We start from the raw sequence: 25,783 nt of genomic DNA, 5'->3' as shown, positions 1-25,783 counted from the left end.
GCAAAGCTCACTGGGAGGGAATCGACCAAGAGGCTTACTCCTCTCTGGGGCCTACCCGTGTCCCTCATCACCCCACCAGGCTCTGGCCTTGCCCCTCCTTGGGACCACTCTGCAACAGTCAGGGCCAGAGCCAGGACCAGTGTCTGTCCTGCTCTCTGGGGAGGGGGCCAGGCCCTCTGCGTCTGCACCCCCTCCCCAAGGGGTGTCTCAGCTATAGGGCACCCAGCCCGGGCAGCCCCCAGGAGAGCACCAGCCCAGCCCTGCTGTGGCTGTGACCACCTAGGGCTTTCCGAACACCACCCGACAGGGGTCCTCCACCAGCCCCCAACTTCCCCACCACCCGAAACCTGGCCCCAGGCAGTCCCTGGCTCGATGGCTGGCCACGTTGCCCCAAGGGATTCCAGGCAACACCGGACTCCAATGCAGCCAACCTGCTGGCCACAAAAGGCACTGCAGCCTTCTCAAATGTGCCCATTTCTCAGATGAGGAAGCTGAGGCCCATTATCCCGGGGAGGGGGTGTCTTAGTCACCCCACCCACATTCCTTGAGCCTGCCCTTGGCTGGCTGGGCCCTTGTCCACAGATGCCCTGGAGGCTCACAGTGGTAACAGCTGTGGTCCAGGTGGCCGGTGCCAGCCAAGCATGTGCGGCAATCATGTTCCCCCAGGACCACCTCACACTCCCCATAGTCCCAGGCAGGTCGCATGAAAGGGCGACCCCCACCAGGCCCAGCTGCCTGATTTATGGGCCACTCCAGAGGCCTGGATTTCCTCCAACCCAGGGCCTGCAGAGCCTCTGAAGTGCCTGGCGCGTCTGGTCCCGATTAGCCAATGCCCCTCCCTCCTGCTGCTTCGGAGATTCGCTGAGGTCAGCCACAAGGAGCCCTGCAGAGGAGGGGGGGGGAGGAGGAGGAGGAGGAGGAGGGGGTAGGGGAGGGGGAGGGGGAGGAGGAGGAGGGGGAGGGGGACCAGGAGGGGGAGGGCCCTACCAGAGCAGACGCTGCAGGAGCCCCGCTTAGCTCTGCTGATGCGGCCAGTGGGCACACAGGTCTACATGTGGAACCCAGAACTGGCCCCTGGCCTCAGTCCCCAGCCACAGGCTGAGGGCAGACAGGGCCTGTTTTCCAGTCAGGCTCAGATTATGCTGATTTTCCACTCAGCAGGAGGCTGCCCCGGTGGCCCCGTGTGAAGGGGAAGGAAGTCCACGCCTGCTGGAGCCATTAACCCAACCTGACAGGCAGCCGGCCCCCAGCTCCCCGTTCTGGAGCCTCCAGACAGGCCAGGCAGCCTCTGCCCGTCCAGCGACCTCAGGCCTTGGGAAGCCCACCCTGCCCTTCTCTCCAGGGCTGCACAGCAGGAGGCAGGAAGGACAGCGGAGGGCAGGGGAGGGAGGAAGCCTGGACTGACCTGAGAATGCACCGCCCACCACGGGCTGGCCAGGCAGAGGGGCAACAGGGAAAAGGGGACAGGAAGCCAGAGTGGCCCCCACCCAGTGCCCCCCGCCCAAGCCCCCACCCAGCTTTGCCATCAGGAATTCAGACAGCAGCTGCCAGGGAGGCCCCAGCCCTATCCAGGCCTTGGAGCTCCGGGCATCCAAGTCCCAGGTGTTGGGGGCCAGTGCTGGAGGGGGGCCCATGAAGCTGAAGCCCCCACTGGGGACAAGCCGAGGCTGCTGGTCACCTGCTCAGCAACAGCGGTGGCCCAGGCATCTGGGCCAGGGTACCTTCCCCCAGCAGCCCAGGTGCCAGCCAGCATCCTGGAGGCCAGGCCCCACAGCGAAAGCCCACGAGTGGGCCACGCACCCCTCCCCCGGACGGGCCACCAGGCCCTCCTCTCAGGGACTCTCACCACCCAACCCTGACCCAGCAGGCTCCATGGGGGGCACTGACAGGCCCACCCAAGGCCCCAGGAATTCAAGGCACAGGGCAGGGGCCATCTCTCCAACCCTAGTCACTTACACGAGACCGGCCTAGGGCAACACAGCAAGACACTGGATGGGACCAGGCGCCATCGCCCCCACCACTGAGCCATCACACCGGCCAGGCCGCACCAGGCTGGCACAGCATAGGGGCCAGGGCACAGACTGCTTGGGTAGAACAGAACCACAGGGCTGCTTGCCGGGGCCACTCAGAGCCACACAGCCCAGCCCAGAGGACCCGAGACCTCCTATTTGCAGGACCAGCCTGGGGCCCAGCACACTGTCCAGCTAAGACAAGAGGAGAACTCGGCGCCCCACTCAGCACGCGGGACCAGCACTCAGGGCTCCAGGGAGGGGCTCAGGGAGGCCGCTGCTGACATGGGTGGCTCCCAGGGATGGGCATCTTGGGCCCCAGAAGGTGAAGGCGAGGGTCTCCCACACCACTGACTGCTCCCCGCACAGCAGACCCCAGACGCAGCCCTCAGAGAGACAAAGGCCGCCCAGCCCTGCAGCCCTGCCCCTCCCCCTCCCCCTCCCGGCCGCGCACAGCCCCCACCGCCAACAACAACAAATCCTGCTCTGTGGCCACTTCCTGCACCTTCCAACCTCTGCACAGGCTGGGCAGTGGGACCAGGCCTCCTCTCCCAGCCATCCCGGCAGCTCACAGGGTCCTCTGGCCCAAGCCCCCAACAGGTTACTGCCCCCCAATTTCAGGAATCTGAACTCCTCAAAGCCCCAGCCAGCAGGCCCGCCTGTCACCCAGGCCTCCACAGCCTGGTGTCTTGAGGAAGACAGTAATTACTCCACTGTGAAATATGACTTTTAATTTTCTCTTTATGGTCTAATTACACAGATACTTTACTTGCATTTGGAAAATGTTTTCTTCATTTGATTCAATTTAGCATCAAGCATAGCCCACCCATCGCGCGCCTGGGTTTTAGGGAGTCTCCCCCCTACTGACAAATCATGACTTTGTTCTTTATTTTGTTTCTGGGGTCTCCGAGTTGCTTTAAGTAATCCTTCCATTTTCTCCTGCGTGTGAGGCCCGGGGGACTTTACCGGGGACTCCCCGCTCCCCGTCACTGCAGGAGAGAAGTCTCCCCGCTCCAGCCAAGCCACTGCCCATGGGAAAGAACAGCTGATCAAACCTCCCCGCCAGGTAAGGCCACCCTGGGACAGCGAGGGGGGTCCTGCTCCCAGTTCAGAGACGCCACTCCATCAGACCCCCGGACCTCAGCCATACGGGGCCCTCCCTGAGTCCCCATCACCCGTCTCCACAAAGGAGCTCTGGCACCCACTGGCAGGGCCACTGGGAGGGTAAGTAGGCCCTGAAGCCCCTCCCCGACTCACGCAGTGAGGTATGCGTGTGTGGGCAGCCCTCATAAGGACCCCACGGGCCGTGACCTCCAGATCTTGCCCTCCCTTTCCTTCCCAAACAAAGCATGCTGGGCTGCAACCCCAAGCAGCTGCTGTTTCCGGAGCTGACAACAGGTCCAGGAAGGGACCCCCAGCCAGGCAGCAGCCCGCGCAGGTCCTGCTGTCCAGGACATTTCCACGTCTGGTGCAGCCCATCAGGGCAGGGGGCAAGGAGCGGGCTCGGTGCTCCAGTCTGGAAACTGGCTGGCCACACCTGGCTGCCCCGGTGCCCCTCCTGCCCAGCTGGGCACCTCTCTGAAGGCCCAGACCCTCCCTGGTCTGCCAGCCAGGACTCCAGGGACCATTCCCATCCTGTGGGTCTGCAGCTCTGAAGGCCTCCTACCCCCTTCCTCCTCTGCTGGGAGGGGAGGGAGCGGGGACACAACCCAGTCCACCCAGCACTGGCCGGCACGCCATCCCCAAGGGCCTGTGCCAGGCGCCAGTCCAGCTGGGCAGCTCGGGGCACAGACAAGCTCATTGAGACCCTCATCCCCTCAATGGCCTCCCCTGTCCTCCATCGCATGCCATGACTGGGATCTGGGGCTACGGGTGATTAAAGGCCAGACAGGCAAGGATGGCCCCGGCGAGGTGGGGTGGCAGAGGGGCAGGCTCATCAGGACCCCCAATGCTCAGAGTCGTGCTCAGTGCACTGCAGGGGCCTGGGGGTCACCTGCACACTCAATCCAACTCCGTGTAGGCTGCAGTCACCGGGTGAACCAAGGGGCCCCATGGACTCGGTTTCAAATCAGGCCCCTGCCTCCCAGCGGCCCCAGGCATCCCTGGGCAGAAACCCGGAAACCTCTGCATGTGAGGGGCCACAGGACTGTCCACACCACCAGCCCCTCCTACGAGGCTGCCAAGAGTGCCCAGGATCCCAGGGCTGGAGCACAGCTCCACTCCAAACACAGCCCCCAGAGCGCCCGCCTCCTGTCACCTGGCCTGCCCCGTGGCGGTCTCCATGTGAGCTCCAGCCAGGCCCATCTCGGGGCTTTTCACATGCCCACCCCTTGGAGACCCTCACGCCGTCTCCTTGGTTTAACTCTGAGATCAAACACTGCCGCACCAGGAGCCGTCCGGATGCCGGGACTGCACCTTCCCAGGGCCCTCCCCATGGTCACAGCAGTTTGCTTATGGAAACACAGTGGCGAAGGAGAAGCCAGGGACAGCCTGGCTCTGTGGCTGCCCCCACTTCTTCCCCACCACGTGGGGCAGCAGCGGGCACAGAGGATCTGCGGTGGTCGCCGCCCTCCGCATACCCGCTGCCCGGCTCCTCAGGCCTGAGCCCTCCATGCTCTTCCTACCACACGGTAGGCACAGGGATGAGTTCAGACCTCCCGGCCTCCGCCCTCAGGTCCCTCTCCTCACAGGCCTCTGGGGCATCTATAGAGGGCAGAGACCCCATGCCCTACAAGCTAAAGCCCCTCCCACAACACCAAATGCAGCCAGGAAGTTGGGCAGGACCAGGACGAGCCTTCTCCCAATCACCCAGCAGGCAAGCTGGGCCCCTGGCACCATCCCAACACCCAGACACACCCCTGCCAGGTACCCCAGGCCTCCCTGCACAGCCCTAGGGGCCACCCACCCCCAAAAACAACCACCCTGTTCACTGGCTACCAGGAGTCTGTGACCCCTTTATAGACTGAGGCTCAGAGAGACTGAGACACCTGCCTCAGGCCACACCACCAGGGTCGCAGAGCTGGGGTTCCAACTCAGACCTGGGTGACTCCAGGGCCCAGAGATGCACCCTTGCCACTGCCCTGCTGGCCCCTCTTGGGGAGCCTCTGGGCTGATGGGGTGGCCCCAGCCCCACCCTCAGGAGAAAAAGATGGAAAGCCAGGCGTGGAAGATAAAGCTTGGAGCCAGGTTGCCTGACACTTCTTCCTGGTGAAGGCAAATTGGCGGGGGTGGGGGAGAGGGGGCCCTAGGGACGAGAGCAGGAGGGGCCTTTCAGCCTTGCTCAGGGTAGCCCCCACAGGCTAGGTCAAGCGGCTGCAGGACGAGGGCTTTGTGGAGGCCGCGTTGGCGGCAGGGGTGAGGGTTTTGAGGGCAGAGCTGGGCTACAGCCGTGAACCGAAGCTATGAGCTGGGGAGGGAAGATGGGGACAGGACATTTAGGAAGAGCTCCCTGAGGGCAGCAGGCAAGGGCCAGCACGCGGCACGCTCCGCCAGAAACAGAGGCCAAAGCTCAGGCAACACCCATCACATGGGGTCAGAGGCCAGCGCAGGAGGGACGCAAGCACGTCCATCCCAGGTCCAATGCAGCGCACTGAGCTGAGCGACCTGGCGCCGGGCCAGGCGGGACTACACATTGCCATCAGCCCCGGGCACCGGGCTGGGCCACCCACCCCTCCCCAGCCCTACAGCCGAGGCCTGGGATGCTGCTGGGGTCGGGGACAGGTGGGCTGGGGAGTCTCCACGGAGCACAGTGCAGCCCTGCGGAGGGCCTCGGGCCACCCCAGCCCACGGGTCCCGCCTAGAAGACTCCATCCTGGAGAGGCAGCTGTGGCCAGGGCACACCCGTGAATGAAACGGAGATGCTGTGACACTGGAAAGAAAAGTGACCCTGAGCGCCGGAAGAAGCAACAGTGATGACGCAGCCCAAGGACTCTGTTCACAGGCGGGAAACTGAGGCCCTGCAGGACAAGGACACACCGTGGTGGGGGTGGCAGCCTCCAGAGCCTGCCCTGGGAAAGTCTCACCAAGCACAGTGTTCACCCCAGCAGGAAGGGAGCAGCGGGGGTGCAGAGCTCAGAGGCTCACGAGGGCTGCCCATTCCTGGGCCAGGACTTCCAGAGGCCAGACCACCCAGCCTGGCTGCCACCAGGAACCAGGGAAAGCCCAGCTGACAGCCACTCCCCCCAATAGCACAAGCTCCGCTTCCACGGACCAGATGAACAGGCTGAAGCAGACAAGACCAAGGCACGGTCAGTCCACTTTTACTCTTACTTATTTACTCATAGCCCACGCTGTCTTGCACAAAGATTGTGCAGTGGCTCACAGGAACTACAAAATATAAGCTAAAAACAAAACCATGCAACTACAGTCAGTCATAATTGGAACAAAAAGAATGACCCGTTCCCATTAGAGACAGAAGAAAAGTCCCACGCGGCCCAGAGCTGAGCAGCATATTTGCTGTGAGCTTCCTAGCAGGCAAAGGAAGAGAAAAACTAGACTTTCTTTGTTACTTAAGGCAAAAACCAGCTCTTCTGATTCCCAAATAAGAGATCCTTCCAGGGTACTTAAGGGAGCTTTGGGAAGGCCCCAGTCCCATTCCCTTAGCCCACTCCAAACCCTCACAAGCCCCTCCAGTAGGACTCTGAGCAGCTGAAGGTTTGGGGGTAGCCTGCAGTCCCCCTCCTTCCCTGTCCTCCACCTGGCAGCAGAGAGGCAGTGAGGCCAGCGGCCACAATCCCACCCCCACCCAGCCCACGTGTGACCACGGCCAGACTCCCCCAGAGCACGCCCCTGCCCTGACATAAAGCTTGTACCCCGGAAGCCGCTGGGGCTCCATCTCTGCTTCTGGCTGGTGTTCAGAGGACAATGGTTCACATCCCTCAAGCTCAAGTCGTCCCCCAAATGCCCATCCTCAACCCCTGGGACCCCAAAGAAGCAAAAGAGACAAGACGAGCCCAAGGACGTGCCCTCCACCCATCACATGCTGAACCACAGGGAATCCCGGAGGCAGCACCGCCCGTCCAGGGAAGAGAAAGCCCAGGTCCCACAGGGGCTGCACAGCGAGGCTGGGCCCGCCCAGGCTTCCTCCCTCCCGGCCCTTCCCCGGGCTCCCTCCCCAACAGTAACTGCGAGCTCCGAGCTCCGAGCTCCACGAGCTCCACGGCCTCCCGAGCAGAGCCCTTCCTGGTAGAGTTAGCCACTGCCCTGCCTGCCAGCCAGGGAGCCGTGCCCCCTCACACCTCCCCAGGCTGCCACCAAAGCCTGCGACACCTGGGCTCAGCTGGGAATGCTGCTGATGCCAGGCACCCCACCCTGCGGATCCCCGAGGCGGGTGCCACTGCCAGGCACAAAGGTGGCCCCGGCAGCAGTGGAAGCCGGGCCAGGCTCCAAGCAGCAAGGGAAGGCGGCAGCCCCAAGTCTGGGGGCCCAGGGGCTCTGACCACAAGTGGCAAGCTTCCATCATGGGACCACTCGGGCACAGCTCCTACCCTCCCAGGACCATTGCCTATTTGGGGGCAACAGACCTGGGACCCCCAAATCACAGGCCTGGGGGCTGTGGAGACAGAGATGCCCCCATCCATCCAGGGGGCTAAGAGGGCTTCCTCGGACAAGTGACAGAGGAGGAACGAAAAGCTGGCAGGAGGAACAAAAAGCTGGCAGGAGTCACCTCCAGTCAAACCAGAGAGGCAACAGGAGAAGCAACCAGAAGCCCATGAGCAGCGTCCAAGGAGAAACAGGACTCGCCAACCCACACAGAGCGGTAGGAGGGCTCCCAGCCTCAGACCATGACAGCTGATTCCCTGTACACAGGGGCCACCCCGGAGCTTCGCCGGGAGGAGAGTCCAGAGCCACAGCCTCAGTGGGCAGCTTCCCTCACTGTTCAGCTGCGTGGCACCAGCAGGCGGCACCAACAGTGGTTCTGGAGCTCTCGGGGGCATAAGGACGAGGCCCCTGCCTGGATAAGCAAGAGATGCACGGGAGCTAAATGAGAATTGATCATTTTCCCCATCGGGGGCGATCATCAATTCAGCACCGGTATTGACGCTTCAAATGTCACGGGGTCTCAGGAGGAGTCGACACCTCACGTGACGTGTCTGTCAGCAGCTGGAATGGATCCCCAAGCAGGGACCCTCTCCTTGAAGCAGGGAACCATCCTTTGTGGGGGAGGGGGATGGTCATCCTCCATGGGAACTGTCATTTTGAGGGGCGGATAGCCGGAATCCAGCCCCAGCAGTCCCGGGGGTGACCACCAGCAAGTGAGGTGTGGGAGGAAAAGCCTGGTCATTCAGTCATTCAACAAACACCTCCAGGTGACCCGGACCCTATGCCTGACCTGGCAGAGCTCCTGCTTGTGGGGCAAACCAGGACTGGGGTCGGGAAGAGGGAAGAGGTCTGCCACAGCAGTTTGCGGTGGTGGGTGAGCATGGGGAAGCGAGGGGGGCCTCAGATGTGGAGAAAGAGGGAGGCCCCAGCTTTGCCTGCTGAATGGGAGGCACCAGGCTGCAACCTCCCACAGGGACATCTCAGAGTTGGGGGCACCTGAGAAGGGGCCCGGGAGGCCAGAGCAGGGACACTGAGGGGCCTCCAGCCCAGGGAGGCCAAGGGGTCTGGGGATGAGGACAGCATCTATGGCAGGGCAGACAGAGCAGCCCATTAGAGAAAGGTCCCTGGAGGCCACAGGAGGCCAGGCCATAGGGGGCCGCTCCAGGCCATGGGGGTCCTGAAGTAGTCAGCCCGGAGGCAAGGCCTGAGGACCCTGGTGAGAGCAGAGGGCACAGTGTGGGGACACAGTGAGGAGCAGGAGCCACGGCCAGAGGCCCATGATGGGGCTTCCCCTCCACACCCAGGGCCAAGCACCCTTCTCAGATCAGGAAAGACAATCCCCTGGGGCTCCAACAGGGGCAGGAAGACAATGTCCCCCTCCCCTACAGCCCCAGACGGGGCACCAGAGCTCAGAAAGGTGGGGAGGGCACAGTCTTATCCATGCCACAGGGATGAGGTCCCCGGATAGGGGACCATGGTCACCCTCACTGCCCAGACAAGGGAACTGAGACAGGCTCAGGCAGACAAGAGCACACAGCAGCAAGGGAGAGGTAGGCCGGGAACCTGGGCTCCAACAGCCCCAGGGACTCGGAGTCCCTAACTCAGCAAACAGCAGCAGCAGCTGCCAAGGTGAGAGTGCATCCCTTCCGGGCACTGCACTATGTACCTATGCAATGGGCACAAAGACGGTCCCATGTCGCAGAGCAGGAAACAGTGGCCAAGAACTCTCGGGAACCTGCTCAAGGGAGCTGCCTCCTGGCAGGAGGGTGGGCAAGGGCCCAGCAGGGGATGAGCATAGGCAGGACCATGCGGGCATCGCGGGCTTGCTAAAGAGCAACACATTCAAGGAGACCCTGGCAGGCTGGGCCTCGACCCTCTACGCCTCCCTCTACAACGGAGACAGGCAGGGAGACCCTGGCAGGCTGGCCCCCGACCCTCTACGCCTCCCTCTACAACGGAGACAGGCAGGGAGACCCTGGCAGGCTGGCCCCCGACCCTCTAAGCCTCCCTCTACAACGGAGACAGGCAGGGAGACCCTGGCAGGCTGGCCCCCGACCCTCTACGCCTCCCTCTACAACGGAGACAGGCAGGGAGACCCTGGCAGGCTGGCCCCCGACCCTCTAAGCCTCCCTCTACAACGGAGACAGGCAGGGAGACCCTGGCAGGCTGGCCCCCGACCCTCTACGCCTCCCTCTACAACGGAGACAGGCAGGGAGACCCTGGCAGGCTGGCCCCCGACCCTCTACGCCTCCCTCTACAACGGAGACAGGCAGGGAGACCCTGGCAGGCTGGCCCCCGACCCTCTAAGCCTCCCTCTACAATGGAGACAGGCAGGAAGCCCGGAGGCGAGGGCCTCTAATAGCCAGGCCGGGTCCCAGCAAGTCTCTCCACTTCTCTGGGCTTCTGAAGATCCAAGCATGAGACAGATGGATGATTGTGAAGTTCTCTGTAAACAGCTATCCTCAAGGAAGCTACGAAACGGGCCCCTGGGGAAATCCTAGAACACCAACCCTAAATACCCCTTGACACGTTGGCCTTACAGAGCAGAGGCCAGGGCCTACTGGCCAGTGCACCAGACTCCGGGGAGCACACTGGGGTCTCCCTGGCCACCCCAGAGATTTCCCTCCCAACCCAAACACAGAAGCAGCCATGTCCACACATCTGGGCCCAGCGGGCCAGGCCAGGGCTGCAGGCTGCAATTTTGCTGGGACTCTGGGGACAGCCCAGGCCCCCACAGGGGACAGGACAATGACACCCGTAAGGCCCCAGGATGGCAGGCGCAGCCCCCCATGCCCCGCGGAGAGACAGTGGAGGATGGGGTCTTCTCTCCCGGGGGCACAGCACCCTGCAGGTGGGACAGCACTTCACAACAGGCCCCAGGTGACAGAGGAGACCACAAAGCAGAAGGGGGCCCAGAGCAGAACAAAGCCCTGGCTGAGACCAGCCCGGGACCCCGGTGTGCTGAGTGCCAGCGCCAGCCAGGGAAGGGGGAGCCCCCAGCTGGCACTCAAGAGGAGTTTCCAGTGTCAAAGGCCAAGCTCAGGGGAGGCTGGAGATGGGTGGTCTGGGGCTCCCCTGAAGACCTGTCTGCCAGAAGAGACCAAGACACCCCCCTAGATGAGGAACCTAGAATCCACCAGGGACTAGTATCACCTGCAGCCCTCTCCACTAGGACCCCTGGCCTGCCCGTGACCAGGAGCCCCCTCCCCTCCACGAGTCCATGCCAGGACCATGGCCCCCGGGCCAGGCAGCATCAGCAGTCCAAGCCCACTCCAAGAATGAGGAGACCAGCTCAGTCCTAATGCCCCTCCTGTCTCTGGCGTGTTTCCCCTAATGAGGCAGCAAGATGGGCCTTTAGCTCTGGCTGGCCCTCTCCAGGGGGCCCTCAAGGGTCTCCTGCTACCTTTTAAACTAGATACAGGCCACTGGGGCACAGAGTATGGCCAAGGCTGCAGCCTGTCCAGAGCAGAGGACAGGGCGGGTCCAGCCCCACCCCAGGACAGGCCCACAGGCGCCTGGCCTGAGCCAGAGAGAGGCTGCAGCAATCCTATCCCTCGCCAAGACTCCAGAGGGCCCGGAGACGGTGCCCAGGACAGAAACCAGACTGGTACCCTGCCCCACCCTGCCCTGCCCCAGACAGGGCAGTCAGGGTCTCAGCTCACTCCAACCCCCACAGCCCTCCTTAGAGAACTATATTTAGATTCAATGGGGATTATGCAGACTTCCCAGGAACTCTTTCATAAAGGCTGAAGGCCCGGCAGCGGGCTTCCTCTGGAGACCCCCACCCGCCCCCAGCCTTTGCAAACTTCCAGCATGCATTGTTCCTGGAACAATGGTCCCTGCTCCCTCCAAAGCCGGCAGGCCCACTGGCTGGAAATCCAGGAGAACCCCTCCCCTGCAAGCACCTGCCCCTGGGGCTGGAGCCTGGGGAACCCAGAGGGCCCAGACTCAATTCCCCATGGGTGGCCACTGCCTCAGTCTGTCCCAGGAAGTATGGGACAACAGTTCTTATCCCTGAGGCTGGGAGAGGAGTAGGCAGGGACCTCCCAGTTGCTGTGGCCCACCCTTTCACCTGCCAGGCCCCCCGGCCCCAGGTATGTAATTTCCAGACACCTGGCTGGGGGCCCAGGTGCCCCAAGGGCCACAATGCACCAAATAACCTCTCCCTGCTGGCAGGGCTGGAGCTGTCCCGCCCTGGGTGGAGGCCCTGCCATCCGCTCTCTCCCCTCCTCCTCCCACACAAACCTGCGTTCCAGCTGTGGGACATCTGGGCTGGGGGAGGAACGCCAGCCCAGGCCCCTCCCATCCGAGGCAGCAGGGCCCCTCGGGCTGAGCTCCCTAGCTCACACATGGTGTTACAGACCGGGAAACTGAGGCCCGCAGAAGGGAAGTCCTGGCTGATAACTCTTTGTGGAAACAGCAGCAAGGAAGGAGTGGAACCCTGCTTCCCTCCAAACCCAAGTTCTACCCAAGTTCGGCGTGGCCCTGCTCAGAGGGGTCGGCCTAAGGAAGTGTCACTTACCCGGAGGGTGGTCCCGGGCCCGCTGACCAGCTTCCACGCCTGTCGCTTGAGCTCCACGAGCTTCGTGTGGCAGTGGCGGCACCAGCCGCCTCCGCCGGCCGAGTGGCCCTGCTCTGGGCCGGCCCCGGCGCCTTCGGGCGCAGGGCGGCTGCCGCATGGGTCCCGGTCGGGCCCGGCGGGTAGCCTCTTTCGGGGGGACACCTCCAGCAGCGGCGGCGGCTCGCGGGCCGGGCCGCCCTCGGCCACCTGCAGGGTGTGGGGGCGGAAGCGGACAGTGAGCCTGGGACGTCCGTCGGCTCCAGACCCCTGCGCGCCCTGCCCCAGAGTGACGCTCTTGCCAAAGTTAGGAGCCCTGGGCACGACCCTGGCGCTCACCCACTCCCTCCATCCCCGGAGGTCCCGCCTGCGGGTCCGCTACCCTCAGCAGGAGGCCCGGCCCCCAGGGATCCAGCGCACACTGCGAGTATCTTCGCCGTCCCGGGCCCCCGCCGCCCGCCTCCCTCTCCAGGCCGGGCCGCGCGTACCGCGGGCTGCGCAGCGCACAGAGGGACGCCGCGGCCGACCATGGCCGGGGCGCGGGAAGAGCCCGGCGGGCGCTCCCGGCCACGCTGGCTCTCCGGGGGCGCCGCGGCTACGTGATCCGGCCCCGAGGCGCCCCCATGGCCCGGCCCAGCCGCTCGGAAGTTCGCAGAGCCTGCGAGTGTCGCGGGGAGCGCGGTGGCTTCGGAGGGCGCGCTCAGGAGGCGAGGGCGGGGCCGGGGAGGGGCGGGGCTCGGGCTCCCGGGGCGGGCGGCGAGGGGCGGGAGCCCAGAGAGTGCCCCGCCCTTGCCCAGTGCTGGGCGGCGCGTGGGGGGTAGGGTCCCCGCTTCCCCACGCGGCCCGCGCACTCCAAGGACCCCAACCTGTTAGGTGAGTCCCTGCCCCGGGGAGGGGCGCTGGGGGCGGCGGCGAGGATCTAGTTGCGCGCGCGCATGCGCCTCCCGCCCCTCTCCCGGGACACCAGGGCTGCGCGTCTCCCAGGAGGCGCCGACGCCCCTCCCTCTACAGGCGGGAAAACTGAGGCTGCGGAGGGGACGCTCTTGCCCAAGGCCCACGGCGAGGTGGGCCGAGGAAGGGGCAGGACCCCGGCCCCGAGACTCCCAGGCGCCTTTCCAGCAAGCCCAGCGTACTCTGCGTGTCGCGGGCCACTTTGGGTCTAACTGTCGCGCGTGGGTGAGTGTCGCCGCGGTGTGCGCCTCGAGCCGGGCAGCGACCGCGCCGGCGTATCTGTGCCTCGGCGCGTCTGCGGACGGCACGTGTCTTTACAGCCGCGCGTGTGCCCGCAAGTGGGTGTGCGCGCCGTGCCGCCCGGGAAGCGGGAGGTCCTGCGGGCGTGCGCCGGACCTGTTGTCAGCAGGCCTGGCAGATGGGAACTCGGCTCCGGAATTAATTGCTTGTTTGTCTCCGGCTGGGAGGCCGCCCCCCCCGCCCTTCCCTGGCGACCAGTTGCTCTGTGCCTAGCCGGGCCCCAAATGTCGCCGGCATCCGCGGCCGCAGGCAGCTCTGGGGCCAGGCTCCGGGTCAGCCCCAAAGCCGGGGTCAAGCCAGGCAGGCGCGGCGGGCGGGCTCCCCGTGACGCGAGCGCCCCCTGCCGGCCGCTGCGCACACGGCTCCGAGACTGGGGAGACTCAGCGCCGCGCGTCCCAGGCCTGATGCGCACTCGGAAACTCCGAAGGTCGTGATCCGGGCGGAGACCAAGACACGCGGCTGCCGGCGCATACGGTGAGGCCTTCGCAGAGACTCAGTACGTCAAAGTGACCCTTTCCGTTTTGCCCACCCCCTTTTACTTAGATAAGCCTCCCCGCCCACGCACGCACTCCCCAGAAAGTGGGGTGGGTGATCCCCTCCCGGCTTTCCGGGTCGTTGATGACCTTAGGGGTTCGAAAACGCAAGGGGGTATGGAATAAAGTGGCAGGGGCTCTCCACTCTTTCTGAGATCCGTAAGCCTGCAGTCGCTTTCCACTCAGCCTGGGGGCCCGGAAGCGCTTCCCCTACCCATCTCATCTCAGCCTGGAGAATGAAAACGGGCGTCAGCCCACATCTGGATCTGGGTACCCAGGACAACACCCAAACCCCACCCCGCACTGCCGGCAGACAGCACCGCCTCCCGCCGCTCCACTGCTCCAGGACACACACTCTCTATATCCCGTCCCCCCACCCACACACGCAACACAGAAGCACGCAGCGGTCGGGAGCACCGGTCCTGCGCCCCTGGCCGGCCACACCCGCAACTTCAGCGCTTCTACCGCCGCGGCGCTTCGGGAAGCACAAGCTCACATCCCATATCCGCAGAACACGGGGTGCACAAGGCTGGAGTCACCTCGGGGGCTCACGACCAGTCAGGGGCCCCGACCCCCTACTTCGCCCATCCTAGCAAGGCGCAAGGTGAGCCCGAGAGTCCCTGCGCTGCGCTCTCCGCCCTAGCCACAGCCTCCGGGTGGGTCCGGTTGGGACACAGCCTTGAAGGCATAGGGAGACTTGGACAACGCTAATGGGGGAAAGTGCGGCAGCGAGTCCCAGCCCGGGCTGCGGGACGCGGCTCCGGACCTGCCGTCTCCTTCCCGGCGCAGCAACCCCGGCCGCGCGAGCCGCGCGGCAAAGTAACGGGACGGCGACTACGCCGCCCGCCCCCCCCCCCCGACAGCCCTCACCTTGCCTCGTCGCCGCAGGAGGTGGCTGGTGAAGCCCAGGATGATCTCCGAGTCCAGGCAGAGCGCCCCCATCTCCAGCAGGCTGGGAGCCTTGCGGGGCGCGCCGCGGGGCGGCTCGGGCGGCTGGGGCAGCGCCATGGAAGAGCGAGCGCGGGGAGCGGCCCCTAGCGCCTCCCGCCACCGCCGCCCCGCTCGCGCGTTCACTGGCCGCGCGCCCGCCGCCGCCGCGCCCCGCACCGCGCAGGGCCGCCCGTCAAGCCCCCGGTCCTCCGCGGCCCGCGCCCCCGAGCCCTGCGCTCGCTCCGCGCCGCGCGCCCCCGCGCTCCGGCCCCGCCCGCCTGCGCCGACAGCGCCCCTTCCGCCCCGGCGGCGAGCCAGACACCAGCCACGCGGACTGGAGGTGTGGGGCGACGGCCCCGCGCGCCACTGGGCGGAGGCTGGAGGCCAGAATCGGGTCGCGGCCCGCGCCCACCTGCCTCGCTAGCCCCAGACGTCGGTGTCTACTGCCGGGTATCCGGCAGGGAGAGGGCAGCGCAGCTGCTGTAAAACCCTTCCGACTGGGGCATAATCGCAGCCCCTTCCCCCTCCAATCTGTCCTGAGGACACGGCGCGCTGGGGTCCTGGCCCATGGAAACGCTCAGAGCCCAGTGACCTGTGCACTCCACCCCGCCCACGCTCCAGAGCCCCCATTCAACCTTGGCCTATGGACCTCCAAGGCCCACCCCAACCGGACCACGGAGCGTGCGCAGCGGGACCCGCAGTCTGCGCCTCCACTCCAGGATCCCGATTCTGCCGCCACCCGTGGCCTTCCCTGCCCCGACCCCGACTCCCTGAGGGCTGGAAGATTCGGGCTGGCTGCCGGGCACGACGACTTTACTTTCAGGGTCCGAAGCTAGGGGCGGGGGTGGGCGCTCTGCCTGGGTGCAAACTCAAGCCCGGGTCCCGCGCTCCTCCTGTGGGCTGCCCCAGCCTCGCGCGCAAGTGGGTGGGATGCCTGGCTTGAGAGAGGAAGGGAGAGGATCAAGCAGGCAGAGAGGTTCGCCTAAATGCGCTAGGCCCATGCGGAAGGTCTTTGGGAGTTAAGGAAGTGTCAGGGACCCTGCCCAAGGGACATTAGGCGCCTTGAGCAGGACCTGGAAGGTGGACAGGCGAGGGAAGGAGAACGTTTTCAGCGGCGCCAGCGCGCACCTATGGCCTGGCTGGGGTGCTAAGGCTGGGCTAGACTTTCTGTGCTCTCTGCCCCCTGCACTCCTCTACTCTCCCCTGGGAAGGACCATGGCCACGCCCCACAACCCCACTGCTCCAGCGCCGCAAGACCATCCTGCTCCCCCGGTCCTTCCCCTGACTCCCCCCAGTGGAGGCTGAAGGACGTTATCTCAACCTGACTCCAACCTAGAGCCCAGCGCTGCCATTTGTCTCCAACAGAATCACCATAAACGCTGGATTTGCTGACCACATGGCCGATCGTGACCACCTGCTCTGTACTCACCCAGGCTTCTGATCAGGAGAGAGGCGGGGAAGAGCTGCCCCCTCCCTGCGTCCACCATCACTCCTGGCCTGGGATCAGGGCAAGTTATAAAGGGGGCCAGAGTCCCCCCTTTCTCTCTGTCCCTCTCCAGGAGGACACTCTGGGGACCACCCACCCTTCTCCCTCCCCCACAGGAAGGGGACTGGAGAAGACTGTCCTCTTCCCCCATCCTGTCTCATCCAAGACTCTGAGCCTGGGGCGGGGAGAGAGGGGGCTCCCTTCAGCAGACCAAGGGCTTCTGGGAGGCCACCCGCCATGTCAGTGGATTGATTAAAGTCATTGTGGGGATTTTTTTTAACATTTAATTTACCAGGCACGCGGCGGCTGGTCAGAGCTGTCCCCAGGGAAATCTAGACCAAGGGAGCAAAACAGAAAAAAACCTCCTACCATTCAGCAGGGCCCCTCTGATGGGATTAATTGCTGGAACTCAGCTTCCATTCAGACCACACGCAGCAATGTTTCAGGGAGGGAGGAGGACATGGGGCTTGAGTGCTCAGATTCCTTCCCTGGGTGCTTGGAGCCCAGGGCCCTCCATACCGCCATCTCTCCCCAGCCTGCTGGTGCCGGTCAAGAGCCCCGCCCCCCACCTCTCCGCACCTTCGTGTCTTCATGTGTGATGAGGTGGACGGTACCCGGAGGCAGACCAGTCCCTCCAGAGCCCACCCCACCCCCATCCACGTCCCTTCAGTGTGCAGGGCGAGAGCTGGAGGCACCCCAGACACGCTCCCATGGAAACTGAACACTTGCCAGAGGTGTCTTTAGTAGTGGAAACCGGCTGGGTAGGAATGGCCAATCGTCACTTCATCCTTGGTGACAGTGGATGGACGGCAGGTGGACCCGGGACAGGGACGGGCACGCAGTGTGCGGCACAGCCCCGTTGGCCTTTGCAGAGAAGGTTTATGCTTGTGAAGGCAGGGACCTTTCCTGGGACAGACACAAGCAACAGGTAACGATTGTTGCCTCTGGAGAGAGAGTAGGCGTGGGGTTCGGGAGAGGTTTCACTTCCATTTTACACCCCTCTGCACGGTTTTGACTTTTGTGGAGTTTTTAACCATCCTGTTTAGCATTTAATAAAGAGATAAGGAAGGGTTACAGGGCCTAAACTGTCCACAATAAAATTATACAAGGCCCATGGCCCTAGGATCACACCTGGCATCAGACAGACCCTCATCCTCTCCAAGAGTTGAGGGGGATGGAAAAAACCGTTCTCCTCAAGGAGGCCTCGGGACACTCCCCACACTTTCCCAAGATTGACCAGCTCCCTGGGCTCCCTGCTCACCTATCCCTCCTGGAGGCCAGGACCATGTCTGGAGTGCAGGAGAGAGGGTGCCTCAGGAAGGCAGCCACAAGGGAGGCCGACCCCGGCTCAGGGCAGGGCCTCCTAGTAAAGCGAGGCCCCTTCTCCTCAGCACCAAGGGCAGGCTTCAGGCGGTCACTGCACCAGTTCTTCAGAGGGTGTCTGAGTGCTTGGGGGAGGGTGGCCGGCCATGGGGTTTAGCCAACACCCACCTGTTCTCCGGACCAGGCTCTGTCTTACGCACTTGGTAACATCCACTCATTTAATCTGCCCAACAGTGCTAGGCACGGGTATTGGGTATTGTATGATCGCCGTTTTACAGATGAGGAAATGAGGCCCAGAGTGGGGAGGTCAATCTCCAGGTTTCGCCCCAGGAGTCTGTGCTCCTAAGCCCTGTGTTTACAGCCTCCTTCCCTCTACCCCAGGGCCCAGCTGCAGAGCAAGGGACCCCAGCCCTGGCCTCGGAGCCAGGATGGGGCAGGAACAAGGGTGGTCAGCTCTGAACTGAGCTCTGGGAGCCCAGCCAGGATCCCACGGATCCTGGCTAAGGGTTTGCTGAGTAGGGAGAGACTGGGGATGCTCGCTGGTCAACAGCTGACGGCTCCGCAGACCTCACCCTGCGCCAGAGGAGCCCCAGGTCCAGCACAGAGGGACAGCCTAGGACGCGGCTTCAGCACCTTGGCCAGCACCAGGAGGGGGCTTCTGCAGGCGAGGGGAAGGGGGATGGGGGAGTGTCCTGGGGTGTCAAGCTCTCCATCACTCATTTGTTCATTCACTCTTTCTTTTTTTTTCTTTTTTTCTTTTTTTTTTTTTTTTTTTTGGAGTCTTGCTCTGTCTCCCAGGCTGGAGTGCAGTGGCACAATCTCAGCTCACTACAACCTCCGCCTCCCGGGTTCACGCCATTCTCCTGCCTCAGCCTCCTGAGTAGCTGGGATTACAGGCGCCCGCCACCATGCCCGGCTAATTTTTTGTATTTTTAGTAGACATGGGGTTTCACCGTGTCAGCCAGGATGGTCTCAATCTCCTGACCTCGTGATCCACCCGCCTTGGCCTCCCAAAGTGCTGGGATTACAGGCGTGAGCCACCACGCCCGGCCTCGCTCATTCACTCTTTCAATTCAGTCATCCTGGAGTCATCCTTGACTCCTGCTTGCTCACTGCCCCCGCTGCCCATCCATCAGGATCTCCTGTCCCCACCACCCTAATGGAATGTCAGCCCCTGGAGGGAGTTCTGCAATGCCATGCCCGCTTCAGCACAGCCGCCAGGTGAGCCTTTAAGAAGGCGGTAGGCTCCTTCCACTTCTCAGCCCTGGCTGACCCCTTTCCTCCCGCTCTGCACCCCCTACGCATTCTGCTCCAGCCCCAAGGGCCTCCTCATTGTTCCCAAACGTGCAGTCACCCCCATTTGAGCGTTTGCTCCACTGTTCCCACTGCCGGGGGGGCTCTTCCCCCAGACATCCACATGCCTGACTTTCTCCAGGTCTTTTCTTTTTTGAAATAGGGTCTTGCTCTTTCGCCCAGGCTGGAGTGCAGTGGCGCAATCACAGCTCACTGAAGCCTCGACCTCCCAGACTCAACCGATCCTCCCACCTCAGCCTCCTGAGTAGCTGGGACCACAGGCACGCACCTCCACACTGAGATAACTTATTGATTTTTTTGTAGAGACCAGGTTTCACTATGTTGCCCAGGCTGGTCTCGAACTCCTGGGCTCAAGCAATCCTCCTGCCTCAGCTTCCCAAAGTGCTGGGGTTATAGGCGTGAGCCACCAGGCCTTTTCTAAGCAAAGTGTTCCCTGCCCACCTTACCTAAAATGTCAGGCCCTTCCTGCATCCTGCAGCTTTGCCCATGTTTCCTCTCCCTCCTTAGCACTTACCAGGAGCTGACTTAGATGTTTCTTACTTGTCTAGTTTATTGTCCTTCATCCCCTTTAGAATATCAGCTCCATGAGGGCAGGAAATGTTTGGTTGAGACCTGGCACAGCATTGAAGCTCATTCACATTTGTGGAAGAAATAAAGGAATGCATGAACCCCAGGCTTGTTCTCTGTGCCACCAGGTCCTGCCGCATTCCCCCTGCAGAGGGTCTCCTGTCCTTCCTATCCCAGCCTTTCCCGGCCCTGCCATGCCCCCACCCTATATTCTGTTCTGGCCACCTCACTGGCCCCACCCTGGCTCCTCCCACCCCCCACCACACTGCACCTCGAGGCTGCAGTGCCAGACCCCACCCTCAGGATGCCTTGCCCGGGTTCCCACAGCCCAGCCCTAAGTCAGCCAGGTTGACCTCATGGGACCTGCAAGCCAGTGTGCGGCTCCCAGCTGCCCCAGCCTGAGGACTCTTCCTGGGCCCAGGTGGAAGCATTCCTGACCTACCTGCACCTTCTCTGTTTCCTGGGAGGACGTGTGTAGCACCAAGTGGCCTCCAAACCTTCCAGCCAGTGCCCTCCCCACCAGGGTGGAGAGCCCTGGCCCCCAGCCCAGCCTGCAAGGCCCGCAGCCTGGATCTCTTCCCGCCGTGCTTGGCTCCCCTCTCCCCTCCAAAACAGGATCTGGCTGCCTGAACCTCCCTCCATGCCCACAATACCCAAGCCCTGGCAGGACTCCAGAGTCTCTACCTCCCTCAGCCACATCTCGAATGGGGACACTGTCACTTGTGGCCAGCAGATGGCACACTTTGGCCACAGTTTGTGGCCAGAGGACGATTAAAGCACTCTCTTGGTCCAGTTCCCCTTTCATGCAGATAGGAAAACTGAGGCCCAGAGACAGTGAAGGGTACACCAGGGCATGGGGCCCAGGGCTCACCTTCAAGGCCCATGAGGCCAGCCCTGTGGCCTCACCAGTGCCCCCACTCCACCTAACAGGCCTTGGCGCATCTAACCCCATACCCCTGACTTCCTCTCCCCTCCTGTTCCTGCCTCTTCTCCCTCTACTCCTTGTAGGCTGGGCTCAGCCTCCAGCTTGAGGATAGGCAGTGACCGGGGAAGAAGAACACCTGGGTCAGGAATCTTACCGAGTCCCCAGGCACTTTGGCTGAAGGTGCAATCTGCAAAACTTTGAGAAACCCCTTAGCAGAGGTGCATTGCCTAGACAGCCCTGCCACCATGCCAGAAGTGGCCCCGCTGCTTCCTGAAGAGCCTGGGGGTGAACCTCATACAAAACCCCCAGCCTCCCTCAGCTCCGGATCCCCAGGGACCAGGGCTGGGCATGAAGGCAGCCTCATGAGTAGAGACTCCGTGTGTGTGTGTGTGTGTGTGTGTGTGTGTGTGTGTGTGTGTGTGTGAATATGGCTTACACGAGAGTGTAGAGCATTGATGCACCACACAGAGTGAGGTGCTGAATCAGTGAAGATGGGAATACTGAGAGTGCCACTCCCTCAGACCCTGGGGTCCAGGCAACACCATTAACCACACCAAAGACACCACACACTTCAGGAGCTGCCACCCAGGGCCTAACAGGATATGGCATCTCCACAACTAGTCCTGAGCATGGCCGTGGAATTTCCTCAGAGAAAGAAAATATTGACTTCCATGAACTTAAGTGCAGATGCAATTCAGAGTACAATTTAAAAAGCACTTGGAAAATAAAAATATAATAACAAATAAAATTCAAGAAAGAGGGTGAAAGATAAAATTAAGGAAACCTCCCAGAAAGTTAAGAAAAAAGAGTTGGAAAATAAGATAGGAGCATTTTTTGAATTACAGAATTAGGAAATTCAGCATCTGAATCACAGGAGTTCCTGAGAAGGATAGAAAAAATATGAGTGAAGGAATAATGCCAAAACATTTGCCCAGAGCTAAGAGCTAGAAATCTTCAATGGCCAGCACAAGAAAGGGGGGAAGAAAAGGCCAACATCTTGAAATTTCAAAATAACACCAGGAAAAAACAGAAGATACTAAAAGCTTCTGGGGGTGAGAGGAGGAGGATGGATCAGGAAGCCAACTGACATCTGACTTCTCAATGGAAACAATGAAAACCAGAAGACGATGGATTTCAGTGTCCAAAACTGAGGGAAAATGATTCCCTGTCTAGAATTCTATACCCAGCTAAACTATTAATATCAGCTTAGCATAAAAGTAAAGACAAAAAGGTTTGCCTTTGATTTTTCTCTTTCTTTAAGTTCTTGGATAATGGGCTCCCCCACAGCAAGAAACTAAACCAAGGAAAAAGAGGATGTGGAATCAAGGAGATGGGAGCTAACCCAAGAAAGTGGTGAATGGAGATCAAGGATGTCCACTGAACCGCAGTCCCAACGGGTCCATATTGGAGCAAGCATTAAGCACTCTCTACAGGTAGAGAGAAGGAAAAGAAGGAAGGAATTAGATTACTTCATGTATTTTAACACATTTAGAAGAAATTTAAACTTCTATCAAAGAGCATGGGGCTGGGCATAGTGGCTTATGCCTGTAATCTCAGTACTTTGGGAGAATGAGGCAGAAGGGTCACTTGTGGCCAGGAGTTCAAGACCACCCTGGGCAACATAGTAACACCTTGACTCTACAGAAAGAAAGAAGGAAGGGAAGGGGAGGGCAGGGGAGGGGAGGGGAAGGGAGGGGAAGGGAAGGGAAGGGAAGAGAAGGGAAGGGACTAAAATTTGTCAGGCATGGTGATGTGGGCCTGTAGTCTCAGCTACTCAGGAGGCTGAGGCCAGAGGATTGCTTGAGCCCAGGAGTTTGAGCTTGCAGTGAGCTAAAAATCACACCACTATACTCTAGCCTGGGTGACAGAGCAAGATCCCATCTCAAAACAAAAAAAATCAAAGAGCATGGGAATTATTCATAATACAAAAAATAATTACGCCAATTTTAAAATAAAACCATGTTTAAGTTTAAAGCTATATCGGAAAAGAACTGTGATCACAGATGCTGAAACGCTCAGCTGTGAATGATCTTTACATAGCTCACAATCCTAATGTAAACTCTGAATGCTGATTTAATCAAATATTGTGACCAAGCTATAAGAAGGATAGGAGTAGCGTGGACAGAGAAAATGGTCAGAGTGATATAAAATCTTCAGCTTCCATAGTAGATCCCTAGAAAGGACATAAAACTGAAAAGTAAAAATTGCAGGAAAAGTGGGTTATTTGGAATACAGAAGTAAATAGGAGAAGTAGCTAAAAGAGGTCACTGCCAAGAAGTGGAACTTGGGGTAGGAATAGGTGGGGCAGGAGGCTTCTGTTTTTCTTCCAACATTGACGAGCATTTGACTTCTTAAATTATATACTGTTTAAATTTCATTTTAAAGTAATTATCTGTTTAATTTAAATATGTAGATATATACTTCTGAGTAATTCCTAGAAGAGGTCTCAATGGAAATTGTAAAGAAAGCAAGTCAGTGAATACCACATATCACCATGTGTGGTCTGAGACCAAAGTGGTTCTCAAAGGAAAATTAAATCCTTACATGTGTCTACTAGGAGGCAAGAAGGAGTATTAATAAAGGCTAAATAACAATTTGGGAGGCCGAGGCAGGTGGATCACCTGAGGTCAGGAGTTCAAGACCAGCCTGGCCAACACAGTGAAACCCTGTCTCTACTAAAAATACAAAAATTAGCTGGGAGTGGTGGCGCCCACTTGTAATCCCAGCTACTCGAGAGGCTGAACCAGGAGAATCGCTTGAACCTGGGAGGCAGAGGTTGCAGTGAGCTGAGATCGTGCCACTGCACTCCAGCCTGGGCGACAGAGTGAGACTCCACCTCAAAAAAATAAATTAATAAATAAAAGACTAAATAAGCCAGACTGCAAAATGTGCTACTCTGTGCTACCTTAGCTATGGAGCATTGCTTAACCTGTGTATTGGTGTGTCTTTCCAATAAACTATTCAGTCAGGAGGATGATTTGGGCAAAATTTTAACTGGAACTAAAGGAAGGCTGGCAGGGAGTGAGGTGGGGGAGAGAAATACCTGGAGAGTTCCCTCAGAAGGGACTGAGTTGGGCCGGGTGCGGTGGCTCACGCCTGTAATCCCAGCACTTTGGGAGGCCGAGGCAGGCGGATCATGAGGTCGGGAGATCAAGACCATCCTGGCTAACACGGTGAAACCCCGTCTCTACTAAAAATACAAAAAAATAGCCAGGCATGGTGGCGAGCGCCTGCAGTCCCAGCTACTCGGGAGGCTGAGGCAGAAGAATGGCATGAACCCAGGAGGCGGAGCTTGCAGTGAGCCGAGATTGTGCCACTGCACCCCAGCCTGGGCCACAGAGTGAGATGCCGTCTCAAGAAGAAAAAAAAAAAGGGACCGAGTTGGCTGCATTACTCAGACATCATCAAGTGGACACTTCTAAAGATACCTCTCCTGCAGGGCACTTCTGCTGACCCCAAGCCTTCAGGGAAGTTGTGTGAGTATATGAAATGGTACATATAGATACAACTTGCTTATGATGGGTGAGCACACGTCCCATCCCTAAGCCAGTTGGTACGTCTGAGCCCCCAGGAGAATGCAGCAGGTGGTGTGAGGAGTCTGGCAGAGCTCTGGTTCCAAATGAAGGCCTAACAGAGGGTGTGGCAGAGGCCACCAGGGCGTACCTGCAACAACATTGGCAGGCGCTGGAGACAACCACACATGTCTCAGGAAAAGGAATGTGGTTAAAAAAAATGTCAACAGTCCACAGGTAGGAGTATGAGCCAGTGTTCTTGGGGTAATAAGGAGATGGGTAAGGACTTTCACTCTGAGCCAAGATAAAGTAACAGAGACCAGATTTACACTCCCACCAGAAATAACTTAAACATTGGAAAAAGCATATGAAACACCAGTTTACAGACATTGTCTATCAGGCAGGACAGGAGAGTGATCCCTGAGAGCAGGAAAACAAAGGCGAGCCCTGACCGCCCCAGCCTGGAGAGAGGACAGGCCTCAGCATGAGAAGGGAGGACCCAGGAGGGGCCCACAGGTGCCCCTAAACAGAGGAGACACAGTTGAGTCTGGAAGGACCAAGGTGGCTAGAGAATGCAGAATAGAGTCTGCACAAAAGCTTAGCTCTGGAGATCTGCAGAGAGTGCCCCTTGAATCTTCAGCTGAGTATGGATCAACTCATGAGGGTCCATAAATTACCCATGGCTTTGGATAAAACCACCTAAAAGGAGCTGAGGGAAAGCTGCCCACATTCCACACCGTGCTGGGAGCTAAAGCAGATGTTTGTGTACCTATGTTCATAGCAGCATTATTCACAGCAGCCAACAGATGGAAGCAGCCCAAGTGTCTGCCAGTAAATGAATAGATAAACAAAATGTGGTATAGCCATACAATGGAATATTACTCAGCCTTAAAAAGGAAGAAAATTCTGACACTGCACAACACGGATGGACCTTGAAGTTGCTACGCTAAGTGAAATAAGCCAGTCACAAAAGGACGCATACCACAGGATTCCGTTTAGAGGAGGTCCCTAGAGTCATCAAATTCATAGAGACAGAAAGGAGAATGATGGCCGCCAGGGGCTGGGGAAGGGGAAATGAGGAGTTATTGTTTGCGAGGTAGAGAGTTGCAGTTTGGGAAGATGAGAAGTTACAGCGCTAGCTGGTAGCAGGTGGTTGCACAACCATGTGAGTGTACTTCATGCCATGAATTGCACACTTAAAAATGGATAAAATGGTAAATTTCACATTATGTATTTCATCAACATTTTTTAAATTAAAAAAAAAATTAACCCGTGGTGGGAATAGTTTCTGTTCCCACCAACCAGAAGGAAAAATCTTATCATTTAGAAGACATGAGGAAGACTACTCAGAAAGGTCGCCTCATTGTTGGGGAAAAATTAGTCCCATAATAAAGGCTGAACTGGTCCCACTTAACAGAGCTAAAAGCAAGCCTCAAAAGGATCAAGCCATCTGCAAGTAATTTAACCATGTCCCCGAACAAAGCTCACAAATATTTATAGGAAATGAAATTATCCAGCACCCAACAATGTAAAATTCACAATGTTTAACAACCAACAAAAATTACCAGGCATGCAAAGAAACAGAAAAATACATGAGGAGAAGAAAAAAACCTATCTGTAGAACCCAAAAATGAAGCAGATGATGTAATTAGTAGACAAGAACATTAAATCTGTTTTTATAACTATATTTTAATATGTTCAAGAGGATATGGAAACATTGAGAAGTTATAAAACAGACCTAATCAAACTTCCACAGATGGAGAATATAATGTCCAGGATGAAAATTACACTGGATAGAATTAATGGCAAGTTAGACACTGCAGAAGAAGTAGTT

General features: G+C 59.5%; 1 protein-coding gene and 1 long non-coding RNA gene across 2 annotated transcripts in view; one reads left to right on the top strand and one right to left on the bottom strand.

The window, feature by feature from the left end:
- The window catches only part of KIF26A (kinesin family member 26A), a 42,951-nt gene extending 29,989 nt beyond the window's left edge, over positions 1–12,962 (bottom strand). Inside the window, exons 1-2 of the mRNA XM_019009281.3 lie at positions 12,597–12,962; positions 12,073–12,318 (exon numbers count right to left, since the gene is read on the bottom strand). Coding sequence (XP_018864826.2) covers positions 12,073–12,318; positions 12,597–12,638 — 288 coding nt within the window. The 5' untranslated portion in view covers positions 12,639–12,962. The remainder of the gene's footprint in view (positions 1–12,072; positions 12,319–12,596) is intronic.
- A 27-nt stretch (positions 12,963–12,989) lies between these two features.
- LOC129526687 (uncharacterized) lies at positions 12,990–17,074 on the top strand. The gene is made up of 3 exons (XR_008671415.2): positions 12,990–13,833; positions 14,079–14,496; positions 16,188–17,074. It is a non-coding gene; the product is annotated as an uncharacterized lncRNA (long non-coding RNA).
- The last annotated feature ends 8,709 nt before the right edge of the window (positions 17,075–25,783 follow it).

The sequence above is a fragment of the Gorilla gorilla genome, chromosome 15 (genome assembly GCF_029281585.2).
Source record: "Gorilla gorilla gorilla isolate KB3781 chromosome 15, NHGRI_mGorGor1-v2.1_pri, whole genome shotgun sequence".
In the NCBI taxonomy this organism is placed as follows: domain Eukaryota; kingdom Metazoa; phylum Chordata; class Mammalia; order Primates; family Hominidae; genus Gorilla; species Gorilla gorilla.
The sequence above is the reverse complement of the archived record's forward strand: the minus strand, read 5'-3'. Positions and strand labels throughout refer to the sequence as shown.